Source organism: Cupressus sempervirens, chromosome 7 (genome assembly GCF_028749045.1).
Source record: "Cupressus sempervirens isolate cs-2001-9-10 chromosome 7, ASM2874904v1, whole genome shotgun sequence".
NCBI classification, from domain to species: Eukaryota; Viridiplantae; Streptophyta; class Pinopsida; order Cupressales; family Cupressaceae; genus Cupressus; species Cupressus sempervirens.
In genome coordinates this window covers 528,718,676-528,743,130 of record NC_143124.1, presented here as the reverse complement: position 1 = coordinate 528,743,130, position 24,455 = coordinate 528,718,676, and the positions used below count along the sequence as shown (strand labels likewise).

Genomic DNA, 24,455 nt, shown 5'->3' with positions numbered 1-24,455 from the left:
AATAATTGGATCCCTAATGCATATGGTAAATATAACGCCGAACATTTGTTATGCCACTAATACTCTTAATCAGTTCTTGTGTGAAACCAAAAAGATACATCTTGGAGCAGCCAAACACATAATGAGGTATCTACGTGGAACAATTGGACTTGATTTAAAATATGATAATGTTGATATATGTCTTCATGGATATTCAAACTTAGATTGGGCAGACATTTTGCTGATCATAAAAGCACCACAAGATGTTTCTGCTCAGGTTTTGCCATGATATCCTAGTTCGATAGAAATAAATCTTTAGTTGCATAGAGAGTTCTATGGAAGCCTAGTACATTGCAACATCCTTGTGAGCTCAAGAAGCAGTATGGTTGAGAAAATAATTGGTAGGATTGTTTGGACATTCCATGGACCCCACTATTATACATTGTGATCACTAGAGTTGTATAAAATTCTCATTAAATCCAATATTTCACTATAGGTCAAAACAACTTGAGATCCCCTACTATTATATCAGGGATATGGTGGAAAGAAATGTCATACAACTGCGATATATTAGCACATATGAGCAAAACCGCTGCCATCCTTATCAAGCCACTCCCCAAGTTAAATGCAGAACACTTTAGAGATAAACTTGGTATGATTAAAATGTAATATATTTTCTGAGGTTGAGTCTGTTAAATTTCCTTTTAAAAGATATATGTGTATATTCTTTTTATCATGTGAGTTACATGTTTATATATATGGGTACATCATAAAAGGTGACAATCTTTCACTAATTTTTTATGATTGTTACTATTGTAAGGTAGCGATCTTAACAATAGTTTAACTTGCTATTATGATGGATGTCATTTGGTTGATATCTATGGAGATCATGATAGTAAATGCCTCTTATGTAATTTTTGAAGTTATGTTGATGAGATATGGCATGGTGTGTACTATGAGACTTAGTGCTGGAGACACCATTTGCAAATATTTTCTTGGTAGGCATCATGAGACTTAATGCTAGTGCACATACCAAAGAAAATATAAGTATGGTGAATATCTAATGGTTGATATTCATTATTATACCATACTATTGATGATACTGAAAGGTAACATCTAAATGACGAGTCTATGTTGTGATTAGTCTCACCATTTGTAGAGTATCATATTAAGATGAAATACGACTCTCAATCTGATTGAGAGTACCTTGTGTTGATCAAACATACAAATCCTCCCTAGCTAAGAGGGAGTTTTAATGTTGTAGCTTCAGTCGGATTGATTTGATCAAAGATAAACTATGGTTAAATTAAGTTATCTTGATTAATAAATTAATCATTGACTAATAATTATTATACAATTAACACACACACACACACACACACACACACATACATGCATATATTAATAGTTCTTAATAGTACTTAACAATTACTAGTCAAAATGATTATTATTAAATTCATTGAATTATTAATCCATTGAGATCACTATGACTGCCGATAACAATAACAGATCGGGCCATAAATAAAACACCTGATGAGATATATATAAATCAGGTATTACATACCCTGATTAATGTACTAAGGGTGGTGGTCAAAATACAGATCACTTTGGAATATTATTGGCACTGTCGATGTTATTGTATAAATCGGTGGATCTGACATGGATGATAAGGCATGTCAATGTATGGACATGGCCCTACGTGGCCTAAGGCCATGTAGAGCCATGTCCCTACATGGGACGCGACTTATCATTCATATATATATATAGATCCCTGCAGATGGAAGATATATACAGTTACAATAATATTAGCACATCTGCTGCGGATCTATAATAATAAAGCAGATTTTTTCTTTATTGAAGAAAATTTCAGAACATCATTACATCATTACATCATATCGGTGAGTATATATATATATATATATATTTTTTTTTTCTGCACAGAAGAAGGGACTAGTAAGTGAAAATAATACATAAAGAAAATACACACAAATTTAAAAGGTATAATATCTGATCAGTATTCCTTAATACATTTGTGCATGCATCTGAGTTTATCCATGTTTGAAAATGGTAGCCTGTTGTCAACTTTTGGAAATTTTGTTGAGTTTGATTTAATTGGGATCTAAGTTGTGAGACATAAAATTATTATTATGAACATTTTCTTTAGTCCTAAGCTGTTGTCATTTATGCAGTAACTTTTTTTAATGAATATATTATTTTATATTCAGTTTATATTTCCATCATGGCATAGGAATAGGCGAAATGTTCATACTTAGAGAGTTGTGTGTGAAGATATTTAATAGAGGAGAAATTATTTACGTAAAAGTTGATTTTATTCATTCACAGTGACAAAAAGGATGAGTTAGATGAATAGCTTACATTTCTTTAATGGCTTATGACATTGTTAGAAAGTAGTAGGTGACAAATTATGTTTATCAATCATCTCGAATAATGAATGTCAATAGAGCATATGTGGCTTGAATTTGAGCTTTGGAGTTTCTTTTTCAGTTTCATGAGATGAATATTTTGAATTAGTACAAAGCTATGTGCCATTGAATACACTGCAAAATTAGAATTCTGAAATTAGGACTTATAAAAAGCAAAGAAAATATGTATAGTTACTTATGAAACAATGAAAATAAAGTATAGAAGTAATCTAGGTAAGATGGGATGCCTTCTATATACATGAGGAATCATTCTTAACAAACTTTCATGTATGATTTTCTATATTTCTTCTGGGCTGCTATATCTTATTTTGGCTTTTGTCTATTATGTATGTTATTCTTCAAGCATTATCTGTCTCTTTATGGGAAATCCATTCAAAGAAATAGTGTGTTTTCTTATGGATTGCCTGATTGTGCTGGCCTACAACAGGGGAAAGACTATCTTCATCATTTCAAGCTAGTACTCGTGGATCTCTTCAATTTGGAATTCCAGAGGCCAATATCTCAAAATTTTCTGTGCAAAAAGCAATCTGTGCAAGGTAATCATGCCTTATGGGTGCCTGGGGAAATTTAATTTAGCTGCACCACCAAGCATTTTCCTAGCTTTACATAGCATTCTCCTAGCTTTACGTAGCATAATGCCATTGAAAGCATATGGGTGCCTGGGGAAATGTAACTTAGCTGTACCACTAGCTTCACATAGCATGATGCCATTCAAAGCATATGGATTGTGTCTACTCATGCTATGCCAATATAAATTAGAAGTATCGAATTATGAATTTGTTAATTTGGTTTGTGTTCTATTACATAAGAATCAATTATTTATTGACTGGAAAGATTCCAAGCATATACCTGAGAATGGTGGTTTGGAGGCAACTCTAGTGCACTTTATCATATTTATGTTTTTAAATGTAACTATATTAGCTTTGATATCACTCTTTTTTATTGAGTCAGAAAATAAAAATAAATATTGAACTACTTTATAGTTTATGTATTGATTTGTTAAATTTCAAAACCATGCTAACTAATAGCTGTGCTTAGAAAATTTTACCCTAAACAGTAGGAGATCAAGCTTGATAAGTCCTATCACACATCACACTGAAAACAATGAACTGCAGCTGTCTACTCATTAAATCTTAAAAGAAATACACCGCATTAGCTCAAAACTGGAGTTTAATCACACATACACCCCTTCTGTTCTTTTATTTATGAAGTTTGCCAAAGAAATTAGAAAAAGAAAAGCCTAAACTTAAATTTAAATCGGGCATGCACACATTTTTCTACATTATATTCAATCGTTAATTCGCTGCTAAAACAAAACCTCTTCATGCAGGTGCCTGGTCTAAAACAAAAGAATCAGTGCCTTTCTAACTTGTGACAGTACTTCTAAAGGATGATGGAATATGCACCTCAAACATACAGAGACTTTTATTACAAGGATGCCTACCCTTCTGAAGGCTTTTGTGCCTTAACACACACATCACTCAGTTGCAGAGAAGGGAAGCTTCTCTTCTGAAGGGAAGCTGCACTGCACTGGTGTGCTGCTTAAGGAAGACTATTCTACTATTTCATTTCGTACCCCAACACTTGTAGAGCACAAGCTTAGCGTAGGGGATATGCTTCCAGTCTCCTGTTGTAAATTAGGCTGTTTGGATCTGATGCTATTTTCCATCTTGGATGCTCACTTCTGCCCTTTGGGTAAGTGCTGATGCTAGTTGGATTTGATTGATGATTTTAGGAGTGATGATTGATGAATCCCTTTCAATGCTTGGAATGAATTCTCCTTTACTGGTGGAAGGGTCACCACCTTTGATAAGAATTGAGTCATTACTTTTGAGTGTAGCCTTTGAGAATAATATATTACTCCTCAAATTGATCTCCCTTTTTATCTCCTCAATTGAATCCTCCTCCCCTTAATATCTTCCAATGTGAGGTAGATTCACACCTCTTCATAATGGTCAGGACTTTCCATAATTACCACACAGAAAGGGTCACAAGCCTTATCATTGCTGCCCTTTCAAAGGGTCACTTTCCCATTCCTTTATCCTTCCATTAATGCTTCCTTAATTCCTTTGCTCTATACTTTCTTCTTCCAACATTCCTCATTCAAATGAAGTTCTCTTCTCTCCTGTTTATATCTCATGTTTAAGGGAGTCACAACTTTTCATTTCATGCCTTTTAACCATTCATTAAACTTAACTAAATTTTAGTTATGTTATATATTTTAATATTATCCTTCTATATTTTTTAATTAATTCTTGTTCTTTTATATATTAATTTTAATATTTGAATCCTATTTCAAAAAGGGGACTTTACAAATTTATATGGAGCATATTATACCTTACTTTTTTATTGGTGGCTTATGAAAACATGCGATATTCAATATTTAGTACATCCTTGTTCCTCTCGTATGTTTGATGATATGTGTGTTTAAGGCATGCACCAGGTCAAGGGTCTAATTAATGGTGGAATGCCAAATTTTAAAAAACAATATGACAGAAAAGCTGTGGGGTAGTTTAATCAACAGCCTCTTTTATCTTTCACAATGTTTTGCGAAGTGGCTGATGATTTGGGATTCCTAGTCTGAAATAAATGATAGGATGAACTTGTTCCATGTACAATCATTCTGGCAAAACAACATTTCCAGGACTTAGGGATGGAGGACCTATTGTTTTAGAGAAACAACACCATGACCAATATGTATGTCCATGGTGTAATACTGGATACACAGAGATACATTCTTATAGTTGACAACTGAGAAGAGGATACAAGGCAGATTTCAGTTGGAAGGCTTCAATTAGCTGGATAAACAACATCAGTCATCAACAGTTATTTTTCAAATGGTTTTGCAACAGAAATACTGCTGAATTGTTATAGGATCTTGTGGATTCCACAAAATTTCTCAGTTGAGAAGGAACATGCGTCTTTTAGTAAATCCTTTGAGCAGCATTAACTGGTACATATAACTAACTGAGCAAAGACTGGACTGTAAGGGTTATGATTAAAAAAGATTACTTGGTTGACAATGATCAACTATAGCAAAGCTTTATGAAGGGGCCTGGACCGTAGATTTGTATGAGAAATTCTTTTCTAATACTTAGTGCACATAGAAGGGAACAATTGATGATGTTCACCATGTTTTTTGTTGGTCCTTTCTCATAATTGGCTACAAGATGAAACTGCTGCTAATAAAACACATGATAGTTATAAATTTCTTGAGTGAGGAATGAGAAAATGGCAGTGCTCTGTGATGCATTTGTTAGAATTGCTGGTTATTTTCTGAGAAGGAAAAGACTTTTCTGCTTTGGTGGTGAAGTTTTGATCAGGATGCAGAATTTAATTATAGTATCAGTGAGTTTCATTGTGAATCTCAACTATCCTGAGAATGTCCTCCTTGCTTTAAATGGCGCCTATTGCAAATTGTGGGGGATCAATTTTTTTCTCTAAACAACAAGTAGATGTACAAAGGAAAAATATATATTTGAGGTGTTGAAAAGCATTTTCTGGCACTGCCCTCCTTCAGAATTTGTTCATCATCTGCTCAAATGTTTGAAATCTAACATAAGAAAATTGTATTGAGTTTTATTTAATTGAAAATTATCAAGGATGTATTAAAACAACTAAAGCAAGGCTGCAACTGTAATATGCTATTTTTTTTTTCTAGCTGGATCCTGCAAAAAATTGGTTATTACTGCATGTGTCGACCTCTTTACATCATATCAAATGACTTTGATCTTCTAGCCTATCTATGTTCTTTTTTTTGCCTTATGCAAGTATATAATTTTACATCATAAATTAAGTATAATAGATTGCAAGCTTTTTGCCATATTTTTGGCAGGTTGTTTATTTTTGACAATTAAACTAAGACGTGTAAGGCTATGAGTCTAATACCTTTCAACTTTACATTTCTCATCTCAATTTTTTTCTTTCATTAACCAGCTTAATCATTTGCACATTAAGCTTTATTTCCTCAGGCTCACTGTTATTTCTACTTTTTATTTTTTCCTAAAGCCTATTCTAATGGAGACTTTTGTGCCTCTTACTGGGTTCTCCAACTCTGTTTGATAAAAAAACTAAAAAGCATTCATTTACTTAATCTTCCTTAAAAAGCTTAGTGAAACTAGATAGATAATATGCTTATTACCCCCTTTACAATCTGACCTGCATGGGTTGCCTTTGAAGGTCAACCCTTAGCTTTAATTAAACCGAGATGTTATATTCATTCTCTAAGTAGAACAGGGACACCCAATGGAAATGCTTATTGAGAAATTTCAATCTGGAAGTCTTGATGCTCTATCTTAGAGAAGTAGAAATACAAGTTTTACTCTGTTAGGCTAAGTTACCGATGTTGGTGCAGGTGCAGGGTGCTGATGTGTGGATTTTTTTTTTTGGGGATTTTGGATGCATTTGGGTGTGTCCATGTATGTATATATACGTATATATATGTGTGTGTATGTATATATGTATGTATGCTAATGTATGCAAAAAACTGCAAGAAATATACAAAAATAAACCATTCCATAGCATGATACTTCACCATTAATAGTTCAAATTGAAATAACTGTTATGTCTAATTAGTAAATTACTCAAGTTCAAGGTTCCAATGCAATTCGAATTACAAAATCAAAACATAGTTCATGGTTCAGTGTAGATCAATCAAGAGTCAAGGCTCAAGGTTCAAAAATCAAGTTTAGTGAATCAAAATCATAAGGATTCTCAAAAAAATCCACATTCTCATCATCTCCTTCTGCTGCAAGACTTGCAAGTTCATTTGAAGCAAACATGGTTCCAACTGTGCTAGATGCATTTGCCATGATAACATCATCATTTGTCATCATAGTAAGATCCTGAAGTGTTGCATCCAAGTTTGCACATTCAAGGGCTACATTCCAAAGCTTGGTTGACCCTTCCTTGTATCCATCCTCCTTACATGACAAAAGAGGTTGTAGATTCTTGAATGGTTGACCATACATGTACCACCATGTGATAACTCCCATGTCATTTGGTCCTTTATTGCATATGGAGTAAGTTTTGGTCTTGAAGCAAATAAGCCAAATTCTAGCCTCACCTTTTTGTGCATTTCATCATCTAGAAAGAGTCTTACAAATGCAGTGTAGCACCCAATAGCAACTTCTTCCTCTGCATATGGTGCAACTCTATTTGGCATAGCAAATATTTCTTGGCTATAATACCTTGGATATAAGGCATATGCAAGGAGGTGCAAATGGGTAGTCATCTTCTCTCAATGATGATGAATGATTGCCTCCACCTTATTGCACAAGGCTTCACATTCTGTGGGGTTAGTCTCATGTGCTTGTATGGAAAGCTTCACCTTTTCTACCATGGTGTCCAAGCCATTGTACACATCCCAGCAGTATCAACACAGCGTAGCATAGTCATGATAGGCTTGGTGAAATCCAATACAAATTGCACACGAGCCCACCAATGCTCATCCAAGACCATACCCCTAATCCTCAAGGCTTTCTCTAAATTTGAAGCCTTCCATACACCCCATTGGTTATAAATAGCCATTTGGAATTGTCTCATAACAATAGTATGAGATGCAGATCTAGTCTCGATAATCTAAGCAAGTAAATATAAAGCAAAGTTATAAACAAGAAATAATTTGATAATTGAACATGAATATAAAACTTATTCAAAATAACTAAATAAATGAAACTAAGTAATTGTAATTTTAAATTTACCTTCAATAACTCCAACTTGGAGAATGATTTGAATATGGATTTTGACATGTGGTGGTTTGTCACAAACATTTGTATCTCCTCTCCCTCTTGGTATATTTGCTTTGCCCGATCTATTTGGGTGCCAGTTTTCTGCATGATCAAGTTGAGAGAGTATACGGTGTGTGGTGTCCAAAAAATATGTTCATATCAAGACTCAGCCAAAGCATCTGCACCCCTACAATTTTTGGCATTATCTGTGATCACCTAGACCACATTCTCACTGTCCACCATCTCTATTGCCTCAATGAGAATTTTAGAAATGAATTGTGAATCCTTAACTTGTCCTAAAAAACATTGCCTCTTTGGGGGACATTGCAATCACATTAATCGATGGTTGGTTTCTTGTGTCTTTTCATCCATCAGACACAATAGTTATACTAGAAGTTTTCCAAGATGTTCTAATTGGTTGAAGAGCTTTGTCTATAGAAGTCTTTTCTTTTTGCAAAAGAGTAGTACGCACCTTTTCAAACCCAGGGCTAATGCAATCAGTTGGTGCTTTAAGGATGGTTGCAACCATTTCCTTCCAATATGGCAATCTTACCAAATTGAAAGGAAGACCATTGGCATAAAGGCAACATGCAATTGCTTCATCAAGCAGCTCTCTTGCCTCCATTTTGAATGCTTGATCCCATGGCAAGACAATCCACCTTAGCCTTATGCTCACTGAGCCAATTAATGCCTATGATAATGTCGTAAGACCCAAGAGGTGCTACATATAAGTTCAATTCCATTGAAAAATTTGGAAAGTCCACCTGAGCCTCAAACAGACACTGCTCTACCTTAGCCCTTGACTGGTTTGCATATTCGACTGTCCATGGTTTTGCCATAAAACTAGATCTCTTTGGAAATCTACTTAACAATCTAGGTGATATAAAACTTTCAGAAGCTCCAGTATCAATTAAAATGGAGGCAGGGTTTCCATAGAGCTTACCCAGAGTTTCAATTGGGCCTATTTGTTGTTCTGCTTGCCTATTGTCTAGGGCTGCATGGATCCCCTGCTGATAAACTTGCTGTTGTTGTGGAAATAGTGGTCATTGTAGCTGATTGGTTTGGGTTTGTTGGGGCATTTATTTGCGAAATGATCTCCTCCACAAGTGAAGCACCTTGAAAGTGGTCCCTTCCTCTTATTATTCTTATTTACATTAAAATTACTTTTAACATTCTTAACTCCGTTTCCCTTTGACTCTGGTTTGCTGTACTTAAAATCCTTAAATTGTCTTTTCTTAGATCCAAAATCAGCACCTTTTGAATTCCAATTTGTTTTCTTTTTATTGTCCTGAATGTAGTCATCTTTCTTGATTTTGTGTTCTTGCCGAACGGCCTTCTCTAGAGCTTCCTCCATGGTTCGAGGAGTGACAACATCAACTGCTCCACCTATTCTGTTGTTCAGACCCATAATGAATTTCCTCACTTTCAGTTTTGTATCCTGCTGATAAGGTGGTACATACTTCAATAGTCAGGTAAATTTCTCCCAGTACTTATGTGCTGTCATATCTCCCTGTTTCAAATTTTGGAAGTTTAGAAGTTTCTGGTCATAAAAGGTTTGGGGCAGCCAACGGTTCTTAAAAATAGTTACAAATTTTTTCCAAGTAATCGTAGTGGTTTTAATGTTTTGCTCAACTTTGGTGTTTTCCCACTAGGTTGCAGCGTCTCCAGTACAGTGTTATATTCCCCAAACCACTTTTGAGGTTTCAAAAAAGTTTCTAATTTCAAAATATTGTTCCATTTCGATTAGCCAAGTTTCTGCTTCCTCCCCAGACTCAGAACCGACAAACTTGGGTGATTTGATTTTCTTAATATTTGCTGACAGATCAACCACTATTTCTTGTTTCTTTTGTTTTTCAGTGTGTGGGTGAAGAGGTTCTCTTGTTATGTCTGGAGACTTTTGTCTCTGCTCTAAGAGGAGGTGATGATTGTGTTTCCTCATGATTATGCCCCATTTGGGCTGCCATCTCATTCATTCTTCTTTCCATGTTTTCCAACTTCAGTTGCATTTCTTGCAGAATTTGAAGTAACAAGTTATTAGATGATTGAGTGTTTTCACGGACTATCTCTTGATCTGCAACGTTCTCGTTGCTGTTCATTTTATCTGTTCATTGTTTCTCCTGTTCATTTTACAAAAAATTGTGTCAATTTATTGAATTCATATATGCTTAAGAATTTCCACAACAGAAGAGCTTGTGAATGCATGAAACACATGAAATAAATTTAATTAACTTAATACGTTGCTGCTGTACTTATAGCAGCCATATTTACAATTTTTTTTTTCCTCTATTGAAGATGTTTACATCAATATATTTAATCTTGCTCTTCAACATTTAGTTTTGGCTTAGATTGGTACATATCCCACGCCATCCAGGATTTGTGGAATTGCAAAAGAGAGTTGCTTTTCGAGCATTCCAGTTTTGAATTAACTTGTTCCTAGATGCTGCTTTACTAGTAGGGTCCACTTGACTCTTTCTTTTCTCATCTGTGGCAAGGCCTGATTCAGAGTTTCGTTCTCTTGGGGCATGGAGCAGCAAGTGTAATCATATTTAGGTATGTTTTTAATTAAATAAGGGAAAATGGGATGTCGAGCCTTCTTGCGGGGTGTTTTATGTACTTGCATCCTGTGCAATCATTCTAGAACTTTTAGGTTTATATAGAAGGTAGTGTACCCTAGGTTCAATGTTGAACCCAACGCTCTGATACCATATGTAACAAACGGATTTTTATAGCTAAATCAAAGACATTTAAAACTAATAACTCCCAACGTTAATAAAAGTAACTGGATCCATTTCACATGACGATGACTACTTTTAACTAATAACAGAAAGTAACTTGTAATAATATTCAAAATCGACTATTAACTAATCTTAACTGTAACTTCATGGTTAGCTGAAATAAAAGAATAACGACTATCTATCGTGAAAATAAACATAATCATATTCAATTTAAATAACAATTAACTATTCCTAACTGTAATCATGTTCAACTGAAATAAATAGAGTAATGACTATCTATCATAACTGTAATCATACTTAACTGAAATTATACATATTCCTATTCAATTGAAAATAGTAATAACTATTCTAACTGTAGTCATATTGAAAATAAAATGACTAACTATCATATATGTATCCATGATAACTGATTAACAAGTAAAGTAAATGCTTAACAAGAAAGAAGGGAACATACAAGTATCATTGGAGGATCTTTATCTCTGGTTGTGCAAGCCTCGGCATTGGTGAGAGGAGAAGCATTGTAATAGGCTTAACCTCCCAACCATGGACCATACTTATCCCCACACATCCTAACATATTAAAATGGCCCTCCCTACCTTGGGATCAGGCTTAGGATGTTCTTCAGTCTAGCTATCCGAGCATCTGGGTGTTTTGAGTACCCACTTAGTTATACTTATATAACTGACATAATGGACATCAAGTGATCATTAGACGACACATATGCTTGTAAACTACCTTGGCCAAGGATTTTCCGATGGGTACATTGACCCGATCACCACCGCTCGACTTGACAACGGTTCCATTTAGGGATAAACATGAGCTATTAGGTATTTCATTATTTAAATTATTCATTTCTGATTTCTTTTCTGTTTCCTTGCAAGTTCATTCCACCTCTTCACCATTTCATGGCTATCAGCGGGTGAATCCCAGGTGCATTAGAATTTATGAGCTTATTGCCCTTTTGCACCTCATCACCATTGTGTTTTTATTGCTGGTGATTCCCAAGTGCATTGGATGAGCATACTGCTCTAATTATATGTTTATCATGGTTTAAGATAGTATAACTCTTGCTATTGGTATCCAAATTATTTGTGATGGTTCATATATCATTGTGAGACCCTAAAGTTACCACACGACTTCTTATTGATGATCTAAGATACAAAGAAAAGAATATAAAGAAAACAAAAAGAAATGGAAAGCTCTAAGAAATTTGAAGGTGATCATCAGCAATGCTACATATGATAATCTTTGTCCTAATACTGAATTACCATGCCTAGCCGGCTGCAGTACATCTTACATTCAGGATGGAAGAAGTAACAAAAAATGTTGGGAACATATCATAACCTAGTTTATATGAGATTGAAGACTTTGACTTGGGTTCAACACCCTCACATCTTCTAGCTAGAACTCTTGCACAGCTTAGTTGAAACACACAAATTTGATCAAAGCTGGATACGACAATTGCAAGGTGTTGGCAGATATAGATATTTTACTATGGTATCATGGAACTTGGCTTGTTGCAAACCATGTATTTGGAAATGGGAGCAGAGAGATAGTAAGGCTGGGAGTTGTGTTGTCCGACTTCTATTACGATTTCTAAATAAAAGACTAGTCATGGCTTCTCGGCTTCCATCAGTTTAAAAGATTTTAAAAATAAAATCCATTCGAATTGTATTTATTAATTCGATTACGAAAAGAGAAGGAAGAAGGAATAAAATAAAAAGTTGAAAAGATTATAATTTTCATTTATTATTATAATATGTTCTTATTTACGTTCATGTAAATATATTAATGGAGTGACATCATTAAATTGCATTATTATAATTTATTGGTGCCATTTCATTTTTATATTTATGTGTACGTATATAATTATTTATTATAATAATATGATGAAAATCAATAAAAAATCTCTTGAGGTACGTCTTATATTTTAAATTAGATTATTTTATGTTCTTCTTAGATTATTTTCTAAATAGCTCATGCAGGTCCCTTAAATGTATCCTGTGGTCAAGTCATTGCATCCCTTCCAAGGAAGTTTAAGGTCATACTTGCCGATCTTGGTGGCTGAACTAAGCGAACATCCCATTCCGATGATCCGTTTAACAATGCTTCCCCCGTCTTCATCTTCTCCTGTAGTCACCCATGATAAACACTTTCGCCATAATAATAATTCCATAATAATTCATAAAAACTTGTTCATCATTATTTTAAATCAAACAACTGCTAATCATCTAATAATAGTTATGGGTTACCGACCATTTCATCAACAATTAATATAATGTATACAAATAACTAACTATTTCACATGATCATGAAAGAATAATTCGTTAAATCCAACAGTTATGAACAAATTTAAAATTAGGGCAAAATTTGGGATGTAACATAAGGTGTTTGCAGGGTCATTCTCACTCCTTTGAATGATCTGGGATATGAATAACAAATGATGTTCATGTAAGTTATGAATAACAAATGATGTTCATGTAAGTTATGAATAGCAAATGATGTTCATGTAAGTTATGTAAATCAAAACTTTTTAAATTTAGCTATTGCTTAATAATAATAATAAACTAGGATAGAGGATTTTAATTATAACTTACCAATTGGACTTACTCCAACATGGTGTCCATGGCATCATAGATGTCCCCCAAGCATGTCTGATCCGTGTCGGCAAACCTAAGCATATACATGATAGGCCGGTGAATTCTAATACGTAATCCATATCATGGCCTTGACCTTTTGGGCCCTTGTTGTATTGAATTGTTTCTAAATGCCCCATTGGTTGCTAATCACCATTTGTGACAATGCTTTCTTCACCTAAAAATGATTGTGTAATGCAAAGCGGGTGTCAGCCACCTGAAAACATGTTAATAGTAACACATTTAATCATGTAAAACATGCCATCAAATGATATTTTATAAATGAAAATAAACTAAATTCTAAAATTTATCTTCAATAATTCCATTTTGGAGAAAGGTCTAAAAATTGCTTCTGACATATGGTGGTTTGCCACAAACATTTGAATCTCTTCACCTTCCTTATATATTTGCTTCACCCAATCTATTTGGGTGCCAATGGCTTGCATCACCAAATTTAGGGAATGTATGGTGCACATTGTCCAAAAGATGCGATTATAGCTAGCCTTTACCAATGCATTTGCACCCCTACAAACTTTTGCATTGTCCGTAATAACTTGGGCAATATTATCACCACCCACTGCCTCTGTGGAACCAATGAGAATCTAAGCAAGAAATTCAACATCTTTCACTTGCCCCTCACAATCAACCACCTTCAAAAATATTGTTCCTTTGGAGGACGCAACAATAACATTTATCAAAGGACGGTTTTTGCTATCTTTCCATCCATTCGAGACAACGGATGCACCTGTTTGAACCCAAGAATCTCTTATGGGTTTTAGTTGGATTCTCTACATTTTTTCTCTCATTGTGCAATAAGGTGGTGCTCACCTTTTCATATCCAAGGCCATGGTAACCAGAAGGTGCATTATTTATTGGTATCATCATTGCCCTCCAATAAGGTGATCTAAGTTGAATTGAACACCATTTGCAAAGAGGCAACATCCAACTTTTTCATCAGCTATATCTCTCAACTCATTTTGAAATCCCTTATCTAATGGGCCTTTCTTGGGGGTGGTGATTTGTGGTTCTTCTACATCATCATCTTCCCTAGAAGGCATAGGCAACAAAGGATGTTTGGTGAGTGGGTGGAGTTATTGATTTTTGTTTCCCGCTATAAGCACTGTGTTTCCCTTTTGAAGCTATTTTCTCAGCATTTTCTTGTTCGTTTTCAAAGGCTGCTATTTGCGCAGGTGGCAACCCTTTCTTATCTAGCCCCTCACACATATTAATCCCTTTACCCCCAAGGCCCGTGAAATGAAATTTGACTCTAGAGTAGGAGGTTCGATATTGTGCATTGCAACAATTACATTACCAAATGAATCCCCCACCTCCAGTACATTATGAAATTCTTGTTGTGTCTCCATAAAGGGGACCCTTTATCTATTATAGATTGAAATCCCTCCCCATCTTTGACTACTCATTGTTGCACCACTTTCAATCTATAACAAAAAATTAATAATTTCAAAACTTCTACAAAACTTAGAATAAATTTGAAACTATAGAAAAACTTGAAACAATGCAAGAAGAAACTAAAGAAATGGTTCAAATGCATACCTTCAACCCTCAAAAATGCCTTTAGGAAAGAATTTGTCACCCCTAATCAATCTTCTCAGATTTCAATCACTTGACTTCAAACTTGCAAGAATGAGAGAGCAAAGTGAGATATCTTCAACACTCAAAATTGCCTTTAGGAAAGAATTTGTCACCCCACAATCAATCTTCTTGGATTTCAATCGCTTGACTTCAAAATTGCAAGAATGAGAGAGCAAATGAGAATAAAATGAGTTTGAGAACAACTAAAAGGGGTTGTTTTAGGGTTTCATGAACAAAAAATAAATAAATGTTTTTAAAGTTGTTTTGGGCTCACAAACCTTTTTTGGCCTGTGCGTGGATTTGCGCGGGTCCATGTGGGGTTAGCTCTGGTCTGCACTGTATTCATGCATTCTATAAATGATCCTGTGGTTATGTGGGCCACGAATCCACACGGATCAGTAGGGTCCTTTGCGGATCTTGCGCAAATTCAGTACATGTTCATGAGTTTGGACCAGGTACGGACCCAGATTCAATCTAGGGGCTGGACGCGTGAATCTGGTTGTAGATTATATCCAGTTGTTCTTTTAGTTTGACTGAGCCTTCTTAACCTGTATTGCAATTGTTGTTTATAATTAGATAGATCATATTTAAAATTATGACTTTTCACCTAAAGTTTTCATAGGGATTTTTCAGCACTTCCATGCTTGAGCTTGATTGTCGAAAATAGTGCAGTGAACCCTAATGGGAAGCTCACCTGACTTTGTACCCCAAAATTGCTTTCAAAAATAGTTTCCCATGGACATTTGCCCTGGAAACTTTCAGAAACATGGCCTTTTTAATTTAAGGAGGTGTAGGCAGTATGTCATTATCATGTGAACAATGGAATTTTTTCCATTGTCACGATGGATAATGGATTCAGCAGTTTTGCTTTCCTGGGGTGAACATGTCCTGTTAAAAGCCTTCCAAACTTCTTATATATCAGGAATGATGAATTCCTTGAATACTTATCTACGATATATTTTTGACCTGTAATGCTTGTCCTCTCCCTCCCCCAGATGGTAGTGGCCTTGTTGTTCTGGATGTTTTCTGAAGCATTTGAACCATAAAAACATAATTTTTCCAAAATGATCCTTCTTTGCTGATAGTTGGTTTGGGTGTGGACATTGTATTTAATACTGTCACAAGATACTCTTGATTTTTCAAGAATTATTCTTTTTCATAGATGGTTAACAAGTTGCAGTCAAAGGATTAATCAGAAAGAAGCAAGGTACTGTTTTTGGCTGAGAAATATGGATTATATTGGGGTATTTAACAAGCATAATATTACAAAAGTCAATTTACTTTCCCCTGATGATTTATATGTGAGATTCATTCAGGTTAGTTCTTTTTAATAATTCGATTCTTTCACATTTGTTTATTCTTCTTGAATGCATGGTTTTCTATTTTCATAGATGCCATATTTATCTGTAATTTTAATGAGGTCTTTGAGATTATGTGTGTACTTAAATGTATTCTGATGTTTATTCTGTACTTTGGAGTCAATTTACTTGTTTGTTAACATAGCATTTTGAGGATGACTTGAACTGCTTTGAGTGTTTTTAATGTATTTATCATCATTTTTATGGTAAAAGGTAAGAACATGTCAAGAGACTCGATAAAAATAGCGACTGTTACTAGAGAGAGTTACATCAAACAGCAGCAACGGAAATAGACCAACATAATAGCTGTGTTCCTAAATCTCTAGACTTGTTCCCAGTTTTGTTTGACTATTTTCAGCCAAGTATTAGGTTTTCAAAGAGCTTGGATTCAATTACATTGAATTTAGTGTGCTTCTATTCATTAATGAGCTGTGCTTCTATTCAATTGCTCGTTAATGCATGATGCAAGTTGATAGGACTTACATCTCTTGTACATAAAGAAGCTCCGTTTACAACTCCTTTACACAGACATTCATGGGATAAATAATTGCTATCCAATCATAGCAAATACTAAAAAACCGAAAAAAATGTTTATTGTTTGTTTCCTAAATGCTTTCAAATGATGTAATATCTCTAAAACCACCTATATTACATCATTGTTGAAATTATTACGGAAGTAATTGGTAAAATACTTGTTTGTTATTAATAGAGACCAAGAGGTCAATTTATACAAAAGAATAAAGTGATGTTTCCTTAGGAAACTATAAAAAAGAATAGAAATATTCTATTATAACAGATAAAGCTAAAAAAGTGAAAGCTAACTAAAGCTAACTAGATATTTACAAAAGATAACCATTAACTAATAATAGATGACTTATCTATTATTGTAATACCCTCCCTTAATGGTTACTCTATCTAGAACACCAAGTTGTCCTCTGAATTTGACAAACTTATCAGGACCAAGAGGCTTGGTGAGAATGTCTGCAGTCTGATTTGTGGTAGGAACATACTACAGATCAATAGTCCTGTCTTTAACCAGCTGTCATAAGTAATGGCAATGAACATCCACATGCTTGGTTAGTTCATGGAAGACTGGATTCCGTGCTAACTTGATAACACCTTTGTTATCAACAAACAGAGTAGTTGGTCCTGCTGGTGACATCTGCATATCCCCAAGCATCCGACGAAGCCAAACAGCTTCACATCCTGCCTTAACAGTCCCTCTGTATTCAGCCTCTGTAGAAGAGAGAGAAACTACTTGTTGCCTCTTGCTGGTCCATGTGACTGCACCGGATCCCAAACTGAACACATATCCAGATGTTGACTTTTTATCATCAAAAGAGCCTGCCCAATCTGAATCTGTGGACCCATTGAGTTTAGGATTAGAACTTCGAGAGTACAGAAGTCCATAATCTGAAGTGCCCTTCGCATAACGAAGCACACGCTTTGCTGCCATCCAATGATCAGCCTTAGGAGCTGTCATAAAGCGTGAAATATAGTTGACTGTGAAGCTAATATCAGGCCTAGTAGTAGAGAGGTAGATGAGGCTACCTACTAGTTGCCTGTATGTAGTATCATCAACGGAAGGAGAATCAGACTTTGCTGATAACTTGAGACCTTTCTCCATAGGTGTAGATGCAGGTTTGCAATCCTGCATCCGGAATTTGTCTAACAGGGCTCGGGCATATTTGGACTGAGAGATGAATATACAAGAAGATTGTTGCCAAACTTCAACACCTAGGCAATAATGCATGAGCCCAAGGTCAGTCATATCAAAAGACTGGCAAAAGGTTTGTTTGATTCCCTGAATCAAAGATGCTGAACTGCCAGTGATGATCAGATCATCCACATAGATAACCAAAAGGATGATGTCACTGTCAATAGTCTTGATGTATAGATTTGAGTCTGAAGAACTCCTCTTGAAGCCTTGATCATTGAGGTACTTATCAATTTTGATGCACCATGCCCGAGGGGCTTGCTTCAAACCATAGAGAGCTTTTACTAATTTGAGAACTTGATGGTCTTTACCAGCAACCTTGAGACCAGGAGGCTGCGTCATGTAGACCTCTTCATGGAGATCATCGTTCAGGAAAGCACTCTTTACGTCCATCTGATGGACCTTCCAGCCAAACTGTGCTGCCATGGCTAGGACTAATCTGATGGTGCTCATCTTTGCAGTAGGAACAAAGGTCTCCTCATAATCAATGCCCTGACGTTGAGAAAAGCCCTTTGCCACTAAATGAGCTTTGTACTTATCCAAAGTACTATCTGATTTGTATTTGATTTTGTAGACCCATTTGCAGTCAATGGGTTTCTTCGTTGGTGGAAGATCAGAAAGGACCCAAGTGTTGTTCTTCAGCAGGCTTTGGTGTTCAGATGTCATGGCTTGTTCCCACTCTGGAATTCCTTTAGCCTCAGAATATGTTTGAGGTTCAAACACACCGTGAATGTTGGCCATAAGAGAAAAGTTAACAGAATCTGTAGTATTGCTCTTTTTTCGAGCAGTTCTCCCATCTATGAGCTCATCATCATGAAGATCAGCAAGTGTCTTAGCCCACCACTTAGGCCGGATAGGATAAGGACCAACATTAGTACTAGGAGATGCTTGATCAGCAGGATCTGCATTAGAAGAAGCTGGATCAAACTCAAGTGAAGCATCTTCAAAACGAGGTGATCCTACAGGAGAAGCCAGAGGAGTCTGTACAGGTACCATTGGAATAACTGGAGCTGCAGGAGCTATTGGAGCCCTCCCATCATGTGGACCTAATGGAAGCCAAACTCCCAAATCATGAGCTTGCATAGGCTGGTTTGCTGGATCAGGAACAGGAGAAACAGGCATGAATGGTCCTTGCTGCTCATCAAAGACTACATCACGGCTGTATATGAGATGAGATGTCTCAACATCAATCAAGTGGTAGGCTTTGTGAAGACTGCTATATCCAACAAGCATCAGTTTCTGACTCTTGGCATCTAACTTGGTGCGTGAAGCATCAGGGATCCAAACAAAAGCAAGAGAGCCAAAAACCTTCAGGTGACTGATTCTGGGCTTGCGACCTGACCAGGCCTCTTTCGGAGTTTTACCTTTGACTGCCACTATGGGTGATCGGTTCAACAGATAAATTGCAGTGTTAACTGCTTCTGCCCAAAACTGCTTCGGAACATGTCCGTGTTCGAGCATGGAACGAGCCAGCTCGGTGATTGTCCTGTTTCGACGTTCAACTACACTGTTCTATTGTGGCGTGTGGAGTGTGGTGAACTGGTGTTGGATGTCATGTGTATCCAAGAAGCTGGAGAAAACATTAGAACAAAATTCCTCCCTATTGTCTGATCTAAGAGTAATAATAGATCTCCCAGACTCTTTTTCAACTAAGGGTTTAAACTTCTGAAATATAGTAAATGCATCGGATTTCTTTTTAAGGAAATACACCCACATTTTTCTACTGAAATCATCTACAAACAACAAAAAATACCTGTACCCAAGAACAAAAGGAGTGGCCATAGGGCCACAGATATCAGCATGAACAAGCTGAAGTACCTGAGAAGCTCGCCAAGAATCGCCGCTGGGGAAAGGTGTGCGATGTTGCTTCCCAGTCTAACATGCGTCACAAACTCCAAGGTGTTGAGTTTGAATCTCTGGCAAACCAAGAACAAGCTCATCCCGAGCAAGTTGTGAGAGATAATGCACATTTAAGTGCCCATATCGCTGATGCCAAAGTGTGCTGATGGAAGATTGCCGAGCAGCCATAGCTAAGTCTTGAGAGTCACCAGAATCAGTAAGTCTGAAGAGACTATGATCCTCAAGACCAATTGCAATAGTAGACTTAGTCGCCTGATCAGTGATGGTGCACTGAAGGTGACTGCCAAGTGTGGAGAATGTCGCAGCAACTGACTGACTGAGAGTAGATTTAGTTCCATCCCTGGAATGTAGTACACATCAAGGAATATGAGATTCCTCACAACAGACTAAATCTGAATGTTGCCTTTACCGACAACTGTGTACTCTTCTCCGCCACCAAAAATAACAGAATCTGAATAAGGCTGGTAGTCAGTAAACCAGTCTCTACGGTTGAGAGGCAGTTGAATCAATGTACCAGGCAGACGACTTCACATGATTTGCAGGTCTCTTAGCCATAAAGGCGTAAACGGCAAATTCTGCCTACTCAGTGTGCTCTGCATTGTTCGCTTTGGGTTGCGAACCAGATTGCTTAGATTGGGCAGCTAAGCGTTTTCGACATTCAACCTTCATGTGACCAAACTTGTGACAGTAGTTGCATTGAATGTTCTTCTTTTTGGTACCATCGGATGCTGGAGCAGAAGACTTTTGCTGAGATGGTTGTTGAAACTTGCCCTTATCCTTCTGAAAGGATTTCGCAGCAAAGGCTTGCTCAGTGGAGGTGGAATTGGATCTACTACTGAACTATTGTTTCCACCAATCTTGCTGAAGCAGTAGGGTGCAGAGATCAGTGAACTTTAGATCAAAACCAGTAGATGTGATGTTGAGAGTCTCGATAAAATGCTCATAGGATTTTGGTAAACTCCGAAGAGTGATTACCACAATATTCTCTTCCTCCATCTTGCGACCGATAGCAAGTAGCTGATCACGGATTTCCTAAATCCGATTCAGGTGTGCCTGGAGTGTGGTCCACTCATCCATGACAATAGAAAACAGTGTTTTTTAGAGAGAATGCTCTACTCTTGTCAGAAGTCTCATGAAGACCTTTGAGGTGTGTCCAGATTTCGGCAGCGGTCTTGCCGGATGGAATCTGAGAAAGCTGATCATCAGCGACGGATAACTTGAGAAGCATTACTGCCTCTTGGTTATTCAGATCCCATGTATCTTGATCAGGACCCGGAGAAGTCAGACGCTTCGTAACACCCAGAACAAGTTGATTGGTGTTCCGATATTCAAAGATTGCGATGATGCGCTGCTTCCAGGTTCCATAATTGCGACCATTGAATTTGGAGTTATGCTTGGGCAGAATATTTGTCAGAGATGCCATGGTATGTCTTTCAATGAAAATTTGTGAAAATCTGTGAAGGCACGTTGTTCAAGGCAAAAATATGGAAGACCTAGAAGAATCAAAGAGTGACCTAGAAGAGAGCTCGAAAAACCTAGAAGGAATATGCTATCATTTTCTTAATCCGCTAGCTTGAAAATCAAGGCATGAAAAATGAGGCACCTAGAAAAACGGACAACCCAGTTGAGCTCTCGAAAAACCCACCAAGAATCTGTAAACAGAAAAAATTTCTAACCCCAAAAATTAGGGTTTTGAGCCAAAAAACCAAACGGCGGATTTGAAGGTCAAAGCAACAAAAAAATGGTGTTTGCCGGTCTGAAAAAGACGATTTTGATCAGAACAGGGGCATTTTTGCCTGAGACAGCATAGGCAAAGAGATTTTAGCATAAAAAACTCTGATTTCACCCTCAAAAATGCTGTTCCTTGACTGCAGAAAAACAGATGCCAAAACTGAAACCCTAGCTCGCGATTTTCAGATATGATGAGCATCCGAGTTGCAGAAAAACAACCTCCAGATCTGCGATTTTCAGTAGCTGAAAAATGACAGTGAACACACGAATTCTTCAAAAAACGGAAAACCCTAGACGGGTTTTTGAGAAATCGCAAAAACAATTTCGAAAATTTTGAAGCAAATAATTTAAAAAAACCTTCAAGTATTAGCTCTGATACCATATTACGGAAGTAATTGGTAAAATACTTGCTTGTTATTAATAGAGAACAAGAGGTCAATTTATACAAAAGAATAAAGCGATGTTTCCTTAGGAAACTATAAAAAAGAATAGAAATATTCTATTCTAACAGATAAAGCTAAAAAAGTGAAGGCTAACTAAAGCTAACTAGATATTTACAATAGATAACCATTAACTAATAATAGATGACTTATCTATTATTGTAATAGAAATGGGGATATGTAAAATAGCAACACTTGATAAACAGTTTCAGTAGTGCATATAAAACAATAGGTATGGGTAGGGACATAGAGCTCTACTTGTGACAAGTAATAGTGAAAGTGGCCTCACTGTGATTCCTTAGTAGGATTTACTTTACTAGATTTTATCCAAGGGTAGGCACAAAGATATCTATCCATGGATCGACTCTTCTACCTAAGGTCATGCAACAAGTTGGGATGAGTACAAACATGTCAACCCATCATCAGTTATGAGTGGGGGAACTCACTTCTGTTCACAACAATTATGATTAGGGACAAACAGATCCAAACACAATGCCTGATTAAATGTGATTGAGAACAAACATCAAATTGGTATTCTACTACGAATGTACTTGGGGACAAACATATCAAATCACAACTTAAAATAATTGAGCACTAGGTCCTTGTTGTAGTGTATGCAACTATTTTTATTGATCACTACCGCTTTGCTCACAAATGATATGAGATGGTTATTGATGTCATACTTCTGATGATTCATGATAATGGACCTTATTCTCAACCAAAAGAAACAGCTTGATTTTGACTTGCTTTGACAACATACAATAGTTTTTATTGGACTTTTAGACCGTGACAAAGTATCTATATAATAACTAATATAATATTTCAAGACTTTAACAACAATTAGACAATAAATTATAATTACAACCTACCAATATCAAGCTTTTAAAATCAGCTTCATTCTAAAAACTATCATTAGAAACTTTTTGACATTGTCCATAGCCAATTTCGCTGATTATGGCGCAAATGCCTTGTTAACCTAGAAGGCTGATTTGATTTCGTGATCTTCCAAGGAAGTGATGGGGGAATTGTTGATGAAATGAGGTGCCTTAGCATCTAAGAACTTCTTGCATAAGATGAATCATCATCATATCATTTGTAATAATTCTTTACAAAGCTCCAATCATTTGCATCAATTTCCTCAAACTCTTCTAACATCTGGAAGGAACTTGGAAATCATTGGAATGGTAACTGGCTATTAAATCACAACACTCTAGTTATCACTGTGAAAAGGATTCTCAAGAAAAGGACTCAAGATTCACTTCCAGGAATGTCAACAACAGGCTTTGAGATTTTCTTTCCATGAACTTCAAGAAAATTTTCTTCTATATAGTTTTCCAACTCCTAATTGGGACAATTCCTATTCACAAGTGCATAATGGGGAGTAGGAATGCCAGTTACTTTGACGTGGTTGTATGCCTTCTATTGATTATGATGAAGATGTTGGGACACTAGTTGGTTTACAAGAAAGGGCTTCTGAAGAACAGTATAATCTTCAGCTTTCTCAAGAGGATAGCCTGTGGAGTAGAAAGCAATTAAGTAATTACAAATTGGCTGCTGCTCCATTTAATCCTCAATAATAATTGTTTTAAAATATAATAATCTAAATTCACCAAATGCTTGTAGCATTTCGCGGATTTTATATAGATAAGATAAGATAATATTATTAATGTCTAACCAAAAACCACCAAGGTTCATGGGATTGAGCATACAAACAGAAGAGCTGCCCAAAGCAAGAGTACCAAATGGTGACTGAGAAGAAACAAAAGCAAGACACAAAACTAGAGAAAAGAGAAGGTAAGGACTAAGGGTCCTTCCTTGTCACAAAGAAATCAATAATACAGGGATAAAACCGTGAATGATCCATAGTCTTAGAACGTTGTGTAGAGCTGCTGTAGGATTGTCACTGCTTGGAGAGACTAGTGCAGTGTTTAACCGATTTGGAATGAGAAGTGTTGGAAGGTGTTTTCAAACCTCGTAGAGGAGACAAGGGAGAGAAAAAGATGGTGATGAGCTGGTTTGAAAAACACTTTGAGGTATAAATGATTGTAGGGTATTCTCCCGAAGGTGGACGACCTTCTCAAAATAAAGTGCAAGACACCACTGGTCAATATAGCTGAACAACGCTGAAAGAGAAAAACACTCTCTGAAAAGGCAGTAAAATCTCCCTCTGATCTCATAGTAGAGAGGACATCAAAAAATGAAGTGGATCTCAGTCTCAACCTCTGCCAAAGTA

The 24,455-nt window shown here is 36.3% G+C and overlaps 1 protein-coding gene across 2 annotated transcripts in view; it reads left to right on the top strand.

Moving 5' to 3' along the window:
• The window catches only part of LOC149547846 (ferrochelatase-2, chloroplastic-like), a 77,325-nt gene that overhangs the window by 8,454 nt on the left and 44,416 nt on the right, over positions 1–24,455 (top strand). For both annotated transcript variants that reach the window (XM_089791889.1, XM_089791888.1), the window contains exon 3: positions 2,851–2,959. In XM_089791889.1, coding sequence (XP_089648015.1) covers positions 2,851–2,959 — 109 coding nt within the window. The remainder of the gene's footprint in view (positions 1–2,850; positions 2,960–24,455) is intronic.